The sequence below is a fragment of the Camelus bactrianus genome, chromosome 27 (genome assembly GCF_048773025.1).
Source record: "Camelus bactrianus isolate YW-2024 breed Bactrian camel chromosome 27, ASM4877302v1, whole genome shotgun sequence".
Taxonomy (NCBI): domain Eukaryota; kingdom Metazoa; phylum Chordata; class Mammalia; order Artiodactyla; family Camelidae; genus Camelus; species Camelus bactrianus.
The window spans coordinates 20,335,590-20,352,902 of record NC_133565.1 but is presented as its reverse complement, the minus strand read 5'-3'; the positions used below and the strand labels follow the sequence as shown (position 1 = coordinate 20,352,902).

General features: G+C 42.4%; 1 protein-coding gene across 4 annotated transcripts in view; it reads left to right on the top strand.

Moving 5' to 3' along the window:
* Positions 1-17,313, top strand: part of MCTP2 (multiple C2 and transmembrane domain containing 2) — a 195,426-nt gene that overhangs the window by 105,183 nt on the left and 72,930 nt on the right. For all 4 annotated transcript variants that reach the window (XM_074354330.1, XM_074354328.1, XM_074354329.1 and 1 more), the window contains 2 exons: positions 7,901-8,003; positions 9,367-9,469. In XM_074354330.1, the coding sequence (XP_074210431.1) occupies positions 7,901-8,003; positions 9,367-9,469 (206 nt within the window). The remainder of the gene's footprint in view (positions 1-7,900; positions 8,004-9,366; positions 9,470-17,313) is intronic.

The window sequence follows — 17,313 nt, the reverse complement described above, 5'->3', positions numbered from 1 at the left end:
ATTAAAGCGTTTGTCTCACAAGCACCTTGTGCCCAACGTAACCTAAAGTTTTTAAGTAATAGGTTACCCAGTCTGATGGCATTACTTCTGGAGTAAACGGGGCCATAGCCTTGACTCACAGCCCAGATGATAAATTGTACTTTGAGGCTCAAGGTGAGCACAGCTGTTGGTAATGTTTAATGAGACCAACATACTTCACTGAGCTCCCGCTCACAGTTTGAAGTTCCATGTTCTCCGGGGGTGCTTTTTTTGTTTTGTTTTTAACATTGTGACTTTGGGGCACTTTTTGCCATGCAAAACCCACCCATAAAACACCACAATTTTCCAAATACATGTGGGTTTTCTTGACTTCTTGGCAGTAAGGTTGTCACTTAGACTCTTTCTCTGTTTCCAATGTTCATAAGACAACTGTCAAATTAACAGAATCTCAAAATCAGAGCATCTTTATCAGAAGAATGGAAAAGACAATATGTTTTTAAACAAAATACGTGGGTTATAGTGAAGGAGTCTTACCAGTAAGCACGTGAGGGGCCGTGACAGTGCCTGATTCAAGAGAGCAAACATACAATGACTTCAAGAGCCCCATGCTTCTTTTCAGGGAGCCCAGGATGGCTTCCTAACTGCTTTTTAAGTTTCTCTCAACTTAAGAAAAGTCAGCTTGGTCAACTTGGTGGTCAGTCTAGTGAGCTTCAAGAAATTCATTGAGCATCTACTGTGGATCAGAAAAACCGTCCTGTAGGGAGCGTAGGAACACTTGGTCCTTCGTCTACAGCAGCAGGCCACTAGGGGGCAGTGTGTTTCGTTGATGTGAGTGCGGACCTTGCTCAAAATCCGGTGGCATTTCCAGTTTAGCGGTTCCTTCTCAGTGCCATTAGGAGGAGCTCTTCGTCTGTTCCACACACAGGGTTGATCTCCCATGACTGTGGTCAACTCCTCCACTCATTCATTAAATACATGATCCCTTTCCAAGAGACAGCAACTCATCCCTTGGATAAATCAATGTTCAGTTCAATAATTTATTCATTGAAGATGAAAATTAGCCCCCAGTTTTTGCCCTTTATTTATGGTAGCTGCCTTTCATTTTAATTCCTACATATTATGACATAGAAGATGTATAGAAACAGAGACCCACGTGTAAATCATGATTCTTTCACATACAGGCCTTGGGTCTACTTAAGCCTCCAGGCCCTCAGGGGTGTTTTGAGAGTTAAAACTAAACGAACATACCTGACACACACAGTACATGCTCAATAAATGCTATTCCCATTCTTTATTAAATTTCTTTTTCTAAAGTACAGTTCACATGGGGACCTTCACAGGTTTTGTTTTCTTGACATTTGGATCATAATTTCTCTAATTTTAAGTGATGTTGGAAATACCAGCATTGCTCATCACTTTTAGCTTTTCAGCCGCTATTAGAACTCTACAGTCACCACCCTATGGTGCTTTTTCTTTTTGTTTCTGTTTCTACTGCCTGATAAAAATGAAGAAAAAATATGCTTCATGGTAGAAAAATTCTCATACTTAAACCAATTTAGTCCTGGCATTCACATTTTGATAATGTGGATAGTAGTTTTACCGATATGAGATACTTTTGTGGGCTCATTAATTTTTTGTTATACATGAAAGTACAGTTCTGCAAAGCTGTTGACCAAAATACTGCATTTAGGTCCCGTAGTATAGAGTAGAAATATTCCAGGCATATGCTATAGTACTGACTTTTGAGTAGTTTCTGTAAATATAACACTGGCTATAAGTTTTTTGTTATAAACTATAACACTGGCTATAAATTTTTTTTAACACATAAGACTGCTTGTATCAGAAGAGGAACAATTTTATAGTTACTGTTCCCTAGGAACTTAAAATCACGTGTCCATTTTCTAGTTTGTTTTCATTGTCTGCTTTTTGCAGTTGTATCCATGGCAATACCTCCCCTCTTGCAGATGCCCTATATTCAGAGGGATGGCTGTAATTGCAGTTTCTAGAAAGCTCAGTAGTAGAGGTTTAATGCTTTTAATTTTTATGAGAACCTCATGGACAGTTGAGCCCAAATCAGGAGCAACTTTTTAAAAACACATCAAAAACTATCTAAATCTGCCTTTGGCAGGCCATCTGCTTTAACAGTCTGCCAAAGAACGTGGAGTCTATTTGATGTAAAGTTTGGAAGTCTGTAGAAGATTTAGCCATTTGTAACTTACCACCACCTTGAGAATGAGTATCAGTTCACTTGTGTTGTCCTCTGAATTAACAACCGATCTTAGTGGTTGGGTTCTTAGTAAGACCTTGATTTACTCAGCACATACACCTTCTCTGTGTGTGAGTCTGTGGTTGGTCCTGGTGATGTGCTGGAGAAGAAGAATTGGTCCCTGCCTTCACGTGGAGTGTCTGACTAATCCAGGAGCATGTAATGCCAGTGATGCTGTTAAGGTCAGGAACAGGGAGCCAAGATTCAGTAAAGGGACACCTGACTGGAGTTCCTGCAGGAAGTGGTGTTTTAGCTGAGATGTTGGGGGGGGTGGGGCTAGCATAGTAGAGGTGAAGGAAAAGCATTTTACAATGAGGGAACAGCATGTTCCAAAGCCTGCAGGGCTGTTCCAAGACACCAAGAAAGCAAGTGAGCCTGGAGAATGGAGCAAGGGGGCCTCAGGGGCAAGGAGGCTACCGTCTTCAGTGGAATCAGGTTAATAGGAACATGGGGTCCCAGGGAAGAAATTAGGAAGCTGTTTAAGTAAGGGAGTGATATTCCATATGAACTTAAATACACGTTTATTCTGGAGGCTGTAAAGAGCAAGGATTTTGAGGACATAAGAGAAAGAAAAGGGGGAGATGTTGGGCAAATTCAGTGAATGATGGTGTTTTATGAAACTGGAGTTGTGACAGGGGAGTGGAGTTAGAAGAAGGAAAAATTCGTATGTCGCCAGTCCTTGTTTGTTCTGTGTTTGTGTTGGAATATCCAAACATCAGACATTCAGTTAAACAGCATTTCAGTAAAATTAAGTCCTCTTCCTCTGCTGACCTCTCTGTCCCAAGAGAGATCGGTGTGTCCCCTGCTCTGGACTAGGGGATCAGGTCCTCCTCTGCAGGACACCACAGCAGCCGTTCTTCGGGTTACAGACCTTGCATCCCACTTGGGAAGGCAGGAGATGCTTGAAAGTTGAGTCCAGAATGAGTAGAGATCAGTGTTTCCCCTTCGTTTAAAATCCCTCTCGGCTCCTAGCAGGGTGCTCCCACATTTTAGGGAGCCCTAGAGTGTTTGTTAACGAAGGAACAGGCACATCGTCAGACCCAGACTAATGATCGTAAGAAGTTGAAGGGGAGCTCTCTGGGGTTGAAGGCTGCAGAGAAAGTTCCCTGGAGATGATGCATCTAGAGGTCGGTTGGGCTTTGTTTTTTTTGGAGACGAGTGGGAGTTGAGAGAGCACTGCAGGGAGGAGCTGGTCCAGGTGCAGAGTGGGAGGCATGGCCCAGTTCCCTGCCTCTGTTCGCTGGTTGGGGGGTGGGGGTGGGAGGGGCTCAGGCACACCAACCTTGATAAAGGGTTTGGGACCAGGGTGCAGATCAGGATGGATGGTGTGGAATGAACTGTTGGAGGATGTGGATTTTCAGGATGAGCACTAGAATTTGCTCCAGTATGTGATAGTGAGGTTTATACACAAATGACTGGCGGTAAGAATTGAAGGGGGAGTTTTTGGAAATGAAGTCTGGCGTGGCTCTGTTCCCTCCCTGCGCCCTGCATCCCCCTCCCCCACCCCGACCAAACCGATCCTCAGCCTGTCTGAACTACGATGCTTCACGGTCAGCTTCAGAAATTATCTTCCTCTAGAAATTCTTTCTTCTAATCCTGCCCCTTGTATGGACAGTCTGGTGGCTCCTGGCTGCTGGATGAGTAAAAAGAAAGGAAATCAAATAAAAAGTACTGGTCATGGCCTTCAAGGCTTTCAGGCCGTCTCTTCCTTTATCCACCTGTATCTTATATTTCCTGACCACTGCTAGTTAGCTGTATGTGTGTGTGTGTGTGTCTGCCTGCTTTTCTACCTATCCATCTGACTGCCTGTCTGTCTGTCTGTCTAGTTAGTAAATGAAAGGCTCTGATCTGTCCCTGTCTCCTCAGGAAGCAGCTCCCCGTTTCTCCTGGCCAAACCAGCCCCCACCCCAAACCTTGCTAAGGATTCGCCTCCACTGTGAAATCTTTCTGGACTTTAACCAACCAGATTGAAGTCTCTCTGAGGTTTAGTTTCCTCACCTGTTAAAAAAAAAAAAAAAAAAGGGACAGACGTTCCTTACCTCAAAGAACGGACTTGAGGATTCCAAGGGAACCTGCATAGACCATGGTGTCTTGTGCAGAATGAGAGAAGCCTTTGCTCGCACCAGCCAGCACCCATCCCGGGAGCCGGAAGCTCCCTGCTGCCTCTCTCTGTGGGCCAGGGCACCCTTCACTGGGGATGGGAGGGGCACACGTACCCTGGGTGTGCCTGCATTGGGCCCTTTAAATGAAATACGGGGCTAAATGTGGAACGGAAATGTGCAGATGTGCATTAGAAGTGGGGTAAGGAAAACAGACAGCCAGACGTCAGAGAGGGGAATGACAGTCCACTGGCGGGGCCTCTGAGGGAAGTGTTCATTGACAGGGGGACATCAGCTGGAAAGCAGAGATTATTATGAGAGTTTCTCGGAGGCAATGACTTGGTCTGTGAACCTCGGGGCCCGATTCACCAGTGGCAGGGGCAGAGAGAGTACTTAATAAATATTTGTCAGATGAGTGATACGACCTCGAAAATAGTTTTATTACTTGTCATTCAACTTCTGTAGCTGATGTAAAGGCAAAATTATTTAAACGAGAAACCTCAACTTGCCGTTGGAGGAATACAAATGAATTTTAACGTGGTGTTCAAAACCAGCCAGGGCTATTGAGGGCAAGGCGCTGGAACACCGCTCTGAATCTGAATCACTGGTGGTGTAACCGTGTCAGGGTGGCAGGGCGCCTGGAGGTGGAAGAAGTCGTCTCGATGTTTTACCTGCACAAACAGGTGGAAGAAAGAGCAAACGCGCAGACCCAAGTATGTGTATGTCATTTTGGTGCCGTTTGCTTGGTACTCTTGGGAAACATTTGGACATTTCATTCCTTATAGAAGATCGTATTTTTTTTTTATTGTGATCAGATAAAAATAGTCATTATTTAAATTTTATTGAAAGTCCCCAGTCTGTCTGGAAGCTTTTAAGGGCAAGAAATCAATCCTAAAGTGTATAGAAATGACTCCATAAATGACTCCTCTCTGCCTGTTTATACTGTAAGATTAATAAATGCAGCATTTTAATGAGCTTTGACAGAATTATCGTCCGAGAGTCTAGGCTGTATGTTCCTTGGAGACATGTCAGTGAAGTTCCCAGTTTTCTGGAAGGAAGTCTGTTCCTTATTAGCTGGGACAGCGAAGAGTGTGCTTGAGACGGGGAGGGGGGCGCACAGCTCGGCCCACCTGTGCCGGCTCGGCCCGGCCCCCCTCCACCGTGCCATGGGGTGAGCCCGGGACTTTCATTATGAGTGTCAGGCGGGTCTCCCCAGCGAGTCCTGATGGGCTGCTGTGTTGGTGTCCCTGGACGAGCGGCCCTGACACCTTCTAACCATCTGACAAACAGTTAAGTAGCTGTTTCCGCTTGGATTGAGGAGTGGAGCTCCCTCTACCTGAGTGTGAAGCCGAGAGCACGTGTCTTCTTTCATGTTCATAGTTTTAAAAAATTTTTTAATGAAGTGTGGTCGATTTACCATGTGGTTAATTTCTGTACAGCTGAGTGATTCCGTTGTGCATATATTTATATTTCTTCTCATATTCTTTTTCATCCTAGGCTGTTATAAGGTATTGAACGTAGTTCTCTGTGCTGTGCGGTAGGACCTTGTTGTGTATCTGTTTTATACACAGTAGAATCTGCAAATCCCGAACTGACCCAAACAAACATTTCTCCGGTGAAGCAGTGTTCATAGTTCTTGAATAGAGTTATGACCTTCTATGGCCAGCTTCCTCCCCACCAAACCCCAGCCCCGTGCCCTGTGAAACATGTTCCCAGAGCAAAACTGTCTTGAAAGAGGCCAGACTCCTTACAGATGCAGGTGGATTTTTGTGTGTGTTTGATTTGGGCTGCCCAACATCTGAAACCCCTTCTAGGCCTAGGGCATTTCTCACTGTATGTTTTGGAGAAGGGCTCAGGACACACCTTCATTCTGAGATGGTGGAGAGTCCATACGTGCCCTTTTCTGAGCCCTGGCAGTCAGGCCGTGGGGACTTGCCAGACGGGGGCAATTACTTTGCATCTACATCAAACAAGGCAAAGAAGCAGGAGTGGAGAAATCGTATTAGAAGCAGCTACTCTCAGGATCCAGGGACAGGAGTGCCTGTGGGGCCAGTGCTCCTGGGAAGCAGAGGCCACATCGGACATTTCCTGGGGTGTGATACTGACCGAGGTCCTGTGTCTGAGCATCCCTGAGCATCCTTTGGTTTCTAGTGAAAATTGTCAAGCCTGGTTGTCCAATCTGTGCTACGATCTGAGAGCTGTTGGCTATCATTTTAATAAATTCCTTTTCTGCTGAATTTAGACGGGGATCATTTCCGTGGTTTGTAATTGACGGCCCCGAGGCATTCATCTCTGTCCACTGCTGGATCGCTGTGTGCTGGCCACTGATATAATAGCATTGCCTTAGAAGTGTCGGCCAGGCATCTCGGTGTCCAGGCCGCTGGTCACTGGCGTGGGGTCTCCTGTCTAATGCTGACCCTTGGCCGTGCATCTGTTCTTCTGCTCTTCCTTTTCTGAAATACTGTCTTCAGGCCAGCTCCTGCATGGGCTAGTCTCTCCATTCACATGCGGTGCCTCAGAGCTCCTGGTTATTAAGTGAATTAGATGTAGGTTCAGTGACCTGAGCCCTCTCTGTGTTGGGCTCTGACCTGGGGTCCCTTGGCCGTTTGTCAGAGGCACATCTGTCCTCATGCCCCCAATTAACTCAGTGCACATGTATTTGTAAAGCGCCGGTGTGTGCAGAGGCAGGCAGTGTGTCCACATCCCACGGACATTCGAGAACCATTCATTCTGCCCCTGACTGTTCCAATTCTAGGTCCCGCCGCCAAGTCCAGCAAAAGGGGAGGACTTTCTAGGTAGTAACTTTCTGGGTTCAGCTTTGGCTTTTGGATTTTCTGATCTTTTTTTTTTTAATTTTTCTTTTGGAGGCTATATATGTGAGGTGGGGTGGAAAGAGAAGAGGCGGGATGGGAGGAGTAAAGGTTAAGATTCATTATTTTTTAAGATAAAAACTTCGAACTTTGTGAAATCCTTCTGCGTGTTTCTGAGCACCAAGAATGTCATGTGTATTCTCGGAATATTCTAAGTATATAAGATCATGTGCTTGTGTGGCCGCTGACTCCAGGGCAGAGATTTAACCCTTAATTATCTATGGTTACGCTTTTGGCTCACTCCTCTCTTATCCATGCTGAAGCCTGTAAGTTATAAGCTTCAAGTTGTAGAAAAGTAATTATCTGCATCGACTCAAGAAGAACTTAGGAAGGAAACAGAGATGAGCTTCTGTTTTAAAACAAAACACAAACGTGGACCTTCTCATGTGCTGGATTGACACCTGCTGCGGTGAAACAGTGGTGTGGCTGCATCTGGGGTTGACTGTCAGTCCCAGTCCATTAAGTGTGCTGACACCTGAGGGCTCTGTCCAGCTCCTAAATTCCTCCCCCACTCCCCCAGGGCTAGCTTAAAGGGGAGGCTCACCTTCGCTCTCAGCAAGCACAATTTTACGGTTGCGTAAGTGCATGACTTCTGTTTCACTTTGCCTCTGTCACTTTTGAGATTGATTTGCCTCGGACCAAGGAGATTCATTTGTCTCTGACCCACGTCTGTGTTCTCTTTCCAGGAAAGAGTGATCCCTTTTGCTTGTTGGAGTTAGGGAATGACCGACTTCAGACGCATACCATTTACAAAAACCTCAACCCTGAGTGGAACAAAGTTTTTACATTGTAAGTGTCTCCGCCTCTGGAATATCAAAGAGCAGCTCCAGCTTAGAGACCAACCCTCCCTGATGTGCTGGGGGCAGTCCGGGGCTCTTGAGTGGAACTTTCTGTCCATTTTTATGTGCAAAGAATGAATTTTATTGTTTTTTTTTTCCTTCTGAAAACCTTTTATGCTTTCATTTTATAGAGTGTAGTGTGAATAATAGAGGAGACCATTTGGAACTGCACGGGAGTATTATAGGAGGCATTTGTAAAGTAGGTCTCTTAGGGACTAAATTAATCTGTGAGTAGAAGGAAGCTGCCATATATCCAGACTAATTCATTCTGGGATTGAAGGAAATTACGTGTAGACCTGCCTTAAATTCAAGGAGCTTGTATGTTGCAACATTATTTTAATGTCTGAGGGCTTGCATTCTGCCAGAGCCTTTTGGAACATACAGGTTACCTCTGATGCCGCCGAGGCTCCCAGAGGCTCCCTGTATCCCAGCTCATCTGAATGACCTGCTGCAGAGTGAAGCCCACTTAGGAAGCTGGATGTTTTTCCTGGTTTGCTTTAGATTCCAAGGGACCTGCCCATCGAAGGGAGGCCCCTGTTGAACTTGGGGGAAATGGTGGTACACTGCCCTCCCAACACTGAAGAAATGCTCTGTCTGTACTTCTAACTGAAAGGATAAAAGTTCGTTTCGAAAGGAGGTGATGGTTTCCTAAGCAGAAAGTTCCCAAAGATCTATGTGAGGAGGATGAACTGTGCTAAGTAAGCAGGTGTGCAGACTGCAGTCTGCAAGAATCTCTTATTTGTTCAACTCATCACCAGAGACCATGGCTTCATGTTTCCTTGGAGCTAATGTCTGGCTTCTGGTCAATGTAAAAAAATGTTTATAAATAGGTAAACATGCATGGGACTTTCAGTATTTTGTGTTTCAACAATAGGATGCTTTCTGTGGATTTCAGCAAGTAGTGATTTTGACCACCTTTTTTTTGAAGGGAATCTTTCATTAGTTTAAAATTTTATTTTTGCTCTTCTCACTTGGAAGCCACTTGGAAATCACTGTCATTCTGTCTCCCGCCCCCTTTTTTTTTATCCTGTTTCTTTAACCATCCCACCCTTGAGTACACAGATAACGTGGAAAATGTCATAGTAAAAAAAAGTTGACTTTTTTTTTCCTCCATATGGATGTCTGAATCTTCTATGATGGAAGGTTTGGGAATACAGTCAGTTTGATTTAATTTTTGGAATTTAATTAAATGGTAGTTTTATACTCTGAGGACATACAGACTTAATTAGTGAAACGGTGTTTTCAGATCTGCATGGAACAGACTTCACTTGTGTGTTTTTGTCTCTAATACATGGTGTGTTTTCTGGTTTCAGTCCCATTAAAGATATCCATGATGTTTTGGAAGTGACAGTGTTTGATGAAGATGGAGATAAACCCCCTGATTTTCTTGGAAAAGTTGCCATTCCCTTGCTGTCCGTAAGTTGCCTTTGTGAATACGCGACGTGTGAGTCATTTTACAGTTGACAAGTTCCTATGGTCTGGAGTTGCTTTGTCAATATGGGGAAAATAATCCTCCAGCTATGGCAGGAAAGGACTGTTTTTTTCCTTATCCTTATCCAATAACTTTCAGTAGTTTCAGATATGAAGTCACATAATTTTCTCTGTATATAGTTGCATATTGATTTAACCAGCAAAAACCAATCTTTCAATCCACATTCAATCTTTCCATCTTAAGAGTTCCTCATTGGTTTCAAGGTATACATATCTTTGACTGATTTTCCACTGGTTAATGGAAAACATCCATGTGTTTCTTTATTACCTCCTACCTGCCCACTTCGTCAAAGATTATTTGCTGGTAGCTGCACAGTTGCCCTCAATTCTACTAAAAGCCATTTTCTCAAAAGTTCTGTTTGTCTTTTTAGTGGTCATGTTTGTTTTCAGGCTCAAAAAAAATGCTTTGTGGAAGAAAGCAGAGAGCCTCTGTTGGAAAAAAGAGGATGTTTTGGCGGTCCCATGAAAAAATAATGTGTCAGAGTGAGCTAACTGCTGAATGAAAAAAAGTACCCTGTAAAATTCAGACAAGAAAGCACCAAAGAATGTCTGTACATGAGCAAAGGTGGGAAGCTGGGGTCTGGATTCACCTACTCATTGGGCATTCATGTTTATACCAACTCTACTCTTCTAGAGGAGAGAATTTCAGTTTTTCATCCAACCATCCGTTCATACTGTGTGTGGTAGAGTTGCTATGGCCCTGCCAGTCAAGATGGCTTTATTCATTTCTTCCCAAACACTTATTTTTCCAGAGCTCTTAGTGCATTTCCGTGGCAGGAGCAATCTGTAATTTATCCGTGAGATTAGACTCGTTCGCGTGATGTTTGCAAAGCGAGAGACGCTGCACCTCTCAGTATCTCTTCTGGTTTTGATTGCCTGGTTAATTTCTCCCCGAGTTCCCATATCCCTGGTGTGACTTGAAGAGCGTTGGTGGGACAGCTGCTCTCTCGCAGAGCAGGCTGCTGCCAAACGTTCTGAGCCATCAGCAGCGGACCACACTGGTTCTCCGAGAGGAGATGGGGATCTGGGATTTCCCTCCTTTTAAAAAAATTAAAAAAAACTTTTATTACCACTTTGTCAGTTACTCCTGAAAGAATACATGGAACAGAACATGGGGCACACTTTTAAAAAGGTCTGAAGGGGCAAGAAGGAAAGACTCTCCTTTATAATTCAGGATCCTTTTTCTCTTTTAACAATTTTTTGGACCATTTTTTTCTCTCGTTTTTATAGATAAATCCTTAGTAGCATACTTGATTCTTTGACCTGTGAACATGACTTCGCGTCTTCAGTAACCTCCCTCTGTTTTGCACATAAATGGTTTGGTTATTTCGTCTTTCTGGCCATACCAACAAGTTGGCCAACTTTCTTTCCTCCTCCTCTTCCTCCCTCCCTTGTAATATACATTCACTGCACGCTGTGGAGTGACATCTGAGAAATAACCTCTGGCTTCATCAGCTGTGGGGTTTCTCAAGCTTAGCCCTGCTGACGGTGGATGGATCATTCTTTGCGGTGGGGGGGCTGTCCTGTGCACTGCAGGAATTTAAGCAGCACCCTTGACCTCTACCCACTAGATGCCAGCAGCACCCATCCACCCATCACTATTGTGATAACCAGAGGTGTCTGCAGACATTGCCAAATGGTCTGAAGAGGGGGCACAGTCACTCCCAGTGGAGTGGAGAACCACCAGCCTAAATTAATACAGTTTTCAAACTGTATCTTTCAAAATACAAGTAGAGTGATTTTTGAAAGACTTTGTTTAAATGCAGACAAGTCCTCTAACCCTTTTCACTTTGTCCAGCTGGCTGACAAGTTGCCCCCCGATCTATGGATTCGTTTGATGAATATTTATCAAACGTTCAGTGTGTGCCCGGAAACTGTTTTAGGTGGTACTGTTTTAACGATGACTCCAGCGAAGCCATCTCCTCTCTTGGAACTTACATTTTGGTCGCAGGAGGCAATATACAAACCAGGAAAAATAAAAGCACTGGACAATGCGTTTGATGGTAAAAGGTGCTGTGTACAAGATAAAGCAGGGAGGGGAAGATGTGTGTGGGGAAGGGATGCAGTTTTCCAGGCCCAGGGCAAGGAGGGCCTCCCTGGAAAGGGGGGCATTTGAGTGAGAGATTGAGGAGGTGAGGGAGGGGAGAAAGCCGAGGGGGTGTATCCAGGCAGGAAATAGTCAAGTTCAAAGGCTCTGAGCCCGAGCCTTGACTGTCAGATTCCAAAAATAAGAGCAGACAATGTGGATGGAGTGGAGTGAGCCCAGTGGAGAACAGCAGATGTGGGGTCAGAGCGGACAGGGAGGGGTAGCCTGGGAGAGGACCGTGGACGACCCTGAGAGCCTGCACAGTTGAAGAACATGGGCTCTTCCTTCATGGTGATGGGAAACCACAGGGAGATTTCGAGCCTGGGTGGGGCGCGGGGTGTGGTTTGGTTTACCCTGTTTCCAATATGAAAGGCGCACAGAGGGAAAAGCTCAGACCTGAAAGTTCTCCACTGTGTAAAGGCAGGTTGGCCTCAGCCCTGTACCCCCTTAGGGACTTTGGGGACCCAGGAATGTTGACCTGAAGAAGACATTTCAGCAGCTGTGGTCCAGGGTGGCTGTTTCAGTTCAGATTTATTTCTGAGTCTCTGACCAATAAATTGGGAAAGTGGTCAGATCTTCCAGAGGATCTCTGTGGGCGCTTCCTGGTACACCTGCAACCTGCCTTCTCCAAATGCACCGATTCCCTACCTAACGTGTAGATGTAAGTGTGATAGAAGAAGAAATGCCATGACCCTCCGTATCTCTAACAGGCACTTTTTAATTTGCTTGTTATTTCATTGATCATTTGATTTTCAGAGAATTCAAACTTGTGATTTAGAGGGCATGTTTTAAAATTTATTTATTTAGACCCAGGTTTTTTTTTTTCCTTTATTTAATGGCCATTGAGCAGTGCTTACCTAGCAAGCCCTGTGCTGTGCACGGATAATACGTGACATCATTCATTCTCTGACAACTCAGTGAGGCATGTATTCATATTATTACGGCCTTTTACAAATGAGGAAACTGAGGCACAGAGAGGATCCTGCAGCTGGTAAGGCGTGGTGGCTGGTTTTGAATTAGGTGGTCTCACATCAGAGCCTGAGCTCCTGAGAGGATGCTCTGCTGTCATTGCGAGTGGCTGTTAAGTAAATACTGTGCCCAAAGCAATAGCCAAGATCTGTTTTGTGCCACCACCGGGCCCAGTGCGATACGAGGGAGCAGTTGGGACATAGAGTTGAAGACTTGCATATTGCGGGAGATGCCTGCAAAATGAACACACAAGACCTGAAATATTAGGTGCCGTGTAAAAGGAACATGAAAATGGAGAGGGCTGAATTTACGTTTGGGAAGACTTTAGGAGCTGGCCAGGAAGAAGGCCATTCTGAGCAGAGGAGAAAGTGTGAGCAGAGAAACAGAGGGAGAAGGGAAAGGCCACGTTCTGGAAGCAAGGAGGCACCTTGGTGCCCAGTGCTCGGGGTGAGCGGGGTGGCTGGAGGGTGCAGCTCATGCAGGGTGCAGGGAGGCTGGCTAGGGTTTATTCTGAGTGGGGAGCATGTGAAGGCTTTTGGCCTGGGGATGACAGATATATCGGAGCAGGTGACTAGGAAGAAAGTTTCGGCTCCAGTGTGAAGCTTATTGTAGTGGAAAAAGACTCTTCCTGGAGGAATTGGTTGAAGCTCCAGAAATAAGCATCAAAGAGAAAAACCCTTCGATTCTGTGTTCTGTGCCTCTAAGGAGAAGGATTTATTTCCCTGCTTTTTTAATATCGAGAATCATAAAAATTGATCTGTCGGTGTTTCCCTGTTATCTCTAGGATATAAAACAGTATCTGATAATACCTTATTTCATATTTAAAAACAAAAAAAGTACTTCTTAGAGCGAATAACATTTGTGAGAATACATTCTTTTAAAAAAATCAAGTCATAAACTAAAACTTGATTTGCACTTTCAAGGAAAATGCAAACTACATTTTAAAACATCTAAGTATAGAATATTGCATATACTTCAGCTTTTAATCTCTCTCAAAACAGTAATGTGCTTCATGCATTTCAGCCTGTGAAATAAAGAGCCTGTTCTGAATTCACCGTATCTTTGAATCAGGGTGAATGTGCGTATTGACTGTTGGCTCACTTAAAATCCATGTTCTAAGATCACTGTGTTTATTAATGGCGGTGAATTGTTCAAAGCATCTTCATGTGCTCAGATACACATCAGAATCGAAAGAATCCAGGACAATGGGCCATCCTTCCAAATATTTTATTTCTGTTCAACTCAAAAAAAAATAGTTTTCTTAATGATTATAGAGATAGGCAAAACTTTTTACTCATGAGTAAAAAGCAGTAGAAAATTGTGATTGGAAAGAATTACAATCTGAAGACTTTCCACATCACTCCAAAAAATCTTCTAATCAATAATAGTAAATATACACTGGAAAACAATAAAGACATGTTAGAATTTTAAACTATTTCCGTCATAGACGTTGTCTCCTAATAATTATCCAATTTTCAATAGATTTATTTTCCATTTCGATTCTCAATGAAGTCATCTTGATTTTGTCTTGAAAAAATCAGACTGGCTTCTTTGCGTTTGGGTGTTCCTTCTTTAAGGATACATTTACCATCCTCGAGTTATCTAATGGGTCAATTTTGAAAGACCTTGAAAATCAGCTTTCTATAAAATAGGAAGAGTATCTGTTTGCTGTTATTTCCTACTACCTAGGGAGAAATCATCTCAGTTTGGCGCGATCCTACATTTTGAAACGAATTTCAGTCAAAGCATGTCACCCACGCCGACACGTGCAAAGGAATCTGTAACCCGAAGCACGAGCCTTGCTGCAGCCCTTAGCATCCTCTGTGAATCCAGTGCACAATAACAGCGTCACTTAATTAGTTTTATGGGACAAATTTTGTACAATTGCTTGCACCAAATAAATGCCCATGCAGACCTGCATTTGCATTTCCAATTAAATATTTGCCCAACTTCCACCTGTGATGGGTTTTGCCCATTGTACTGGGCCCTCTTATGCCATCATATTTGTTAAGTTCATGCTGATATTTGGCCATTAAAATACATAGTATTTATAGTTTACATGAATGTTTATGGAGGTATAACCAAATAAAGATTTTTTACAGGGCAAAAAGGGTGATTTTTTGAGTACAAACATTGTAGTCTCCTTCCCGTCTCATCCTGGTCCAACATGTCCATTGAAATAAAGGCAGAAAAGGCACATTTTTCTACTAGCCCTGGAAACTAGGAAAGGGTACCTTAAATATGCAGGAATTATCATGAGCCTTATGTGGTATAGAAGGTGGATGTTTGGTTATGACGGAGCAAGGGGAAGGGCTGTGGAACTCCTCTGCTGTCCAGTAACAGGAAGATGGCAAGTATTTCTCTTCTGGGTACCTGTTTTAGAGAGGCACCTGGGGCTTGGAGAGATGCAGTCATTATCCCTGGTCTCACAGATGCTCAGTTCCAGGAACGGGAATTGAATTGAAGTCTGTCCGGTTTCACGGTCCTACCATGGCCCACTGTTCATAAACGTACGAAAGAAAATGTTCAGTTTCATTAGTTATGAAAAAGCACATGTTGCAACAACCTGAGGCCATTTTATTCCTGTGAAATTGCTGTCTATTAAATAAAAATGCCTATGGTTGACAAAGTCGCAAGGAAATGGACAGGCTCTTGCACTGAGGCTGGAAGTGTAATTTAATAGAACATCTTAGGAGGGCAAATTGGCAGTACTTGCCAAAACCATAAAAATAGGCATGCCCCATGACTCAGTCATTCCACCTCTAGGAATGTATTTTTGGGAATGCATCACAGATGCTCAAAGACATCTATGTCTAAAACCATCACAGTGTTTACAGTTGTTACACATTGGGAACAATCTTAGTGAGTTAGAATGGAGGATTGTTAAGCTAATTATAGGATAGTCATAAGATGAACCATTCTAAATTATGTAAAAAGATCAACTTTTTGGGGAATGTTTCCCATACTTGTTTTATTTTTTAAGTTTAAAAGACAAGTGGTTAAAAAGTATATAAATTAAAGTCAGACTTTAAAATTAGATATATTTTTTATTGAAGTGTAGTCAGTTTACACAGTTATGTCAGTTTCTGGTGTACAGAATCATGTTTCAGTCATCCGTGTACATACATAGATTCCTTTTCATGTTCTTTTTCATTATAGGTTACTACAAGGTACTGAATATAGTTCCCTGTGCTGTACAGAAGAAACTTGTTGTTTATGTAATTTATATGTAGTCAATGTTATTTAATAAGGAATTTCTATGTACTTGTCACTGTTACTGCTTTTTGCTGATTATTTCGTGATGACCACTGAGATATGTATTCTTTTTACTTAGAGATCTCCTTTTGTCATAAATTACAAACTGTATCATTACTTTTTGCCTTGGGTGATAGAGATCTCAGAATTAAACTCTGGTCTTAATTGAAGTTACTGTCTCATACCTAAAGACAGAAGTATATATAGATTCTCTGCTCTAAGTTTTCCTTTGGCAGTGCCTTAATTGCCCTATTTAATAGAGGTTTTAAAATTATAAACTGTTAGAAAAAATTTTCTGAGTTTTAAGTATAAATGATAAATATAGTTCTTGACAGGAAAAATATATGTTTAGCTTTCATTTCCTATTATATAAATGCTGTCATGTAGGAGTTTGGCAAGTTGGGGTGTTAACAGAGCTTTTTATCATATATTCTTGTGTTGGAAGTTCAGTTCTATGAAAACCATGGAAAATGAGACTATTTTAAAAATAGTTTCTTTTGGTTACTCTTTCAGTATTTAATTATAACACTAAATATTCAAATGAGTTGATCTGTTCCTAACCCAAGCATATCCCAAATACAAGGTAGTGTATTTTCTTTATGTGTCACTGTTTATCTTTTTCCAAAAGATACTTCCTTGTAGCAGACAGACTGAAAAAGTGGAATCAACCAAATGTTCATACATAGGAGGGTTAATAAGTTGTGGTTTATTCATATTTTAAATGTTACCTAGCAGTTTAAAGAAATGAGCCTCATTTCTTTTAGTGTCTTAATATAATGTTATTTTAAAATATATACATCACAAGTTTAAAAACTTGTCAAAAGATTGAGAAATTACAGTGTCAAACGGTATGTGTTTTGCAACTTCATTCTGTATCCATCAATATGATTTGATAAAGAAGTTGCAAAATACATACCGTTTGACACACAAAAAACTGAAAATACTTTTTTCAAGAACAAATTTATGAATAAAAATTCTCAATAAAAATTTTGAAAGGATACATGCCAAATTTCCTCTCGAATTTCCTTCCAGGGGAAGGAGTGGTGATATTAATGGATGTTCAAAGGGATTCTTTTTTTTCCTGGAATTTCTCAGTCTTTTTACAAGTTTTTAAACGTGTGATTTATATATTTTAAAATAATATACATATATAAAAATCCAGACATGAATATCCTCAGTCATTTCTCTAGCTTTAATAACTGCTTTAATGTCCTAGGTGGATTCAGTGTTTTGCTGACACAATTCTAGGACATTGAGAAAGAGGAAATGATCGTTTACCCAAAAAAAGCCCAACTTCTTCTACTATAAAATATTTCTTTGTGTCCTGATACCTCTTGTTCTTCTGTTGACCTTCCCTCACCCTTAAGAAATCATGGAAATTTTAAGATAACAGTACAATGACCGTGGGTTGAGACAGAGCTCAATTGGACCAAAGTCAGCTTGGCAAATTGTCATGCTG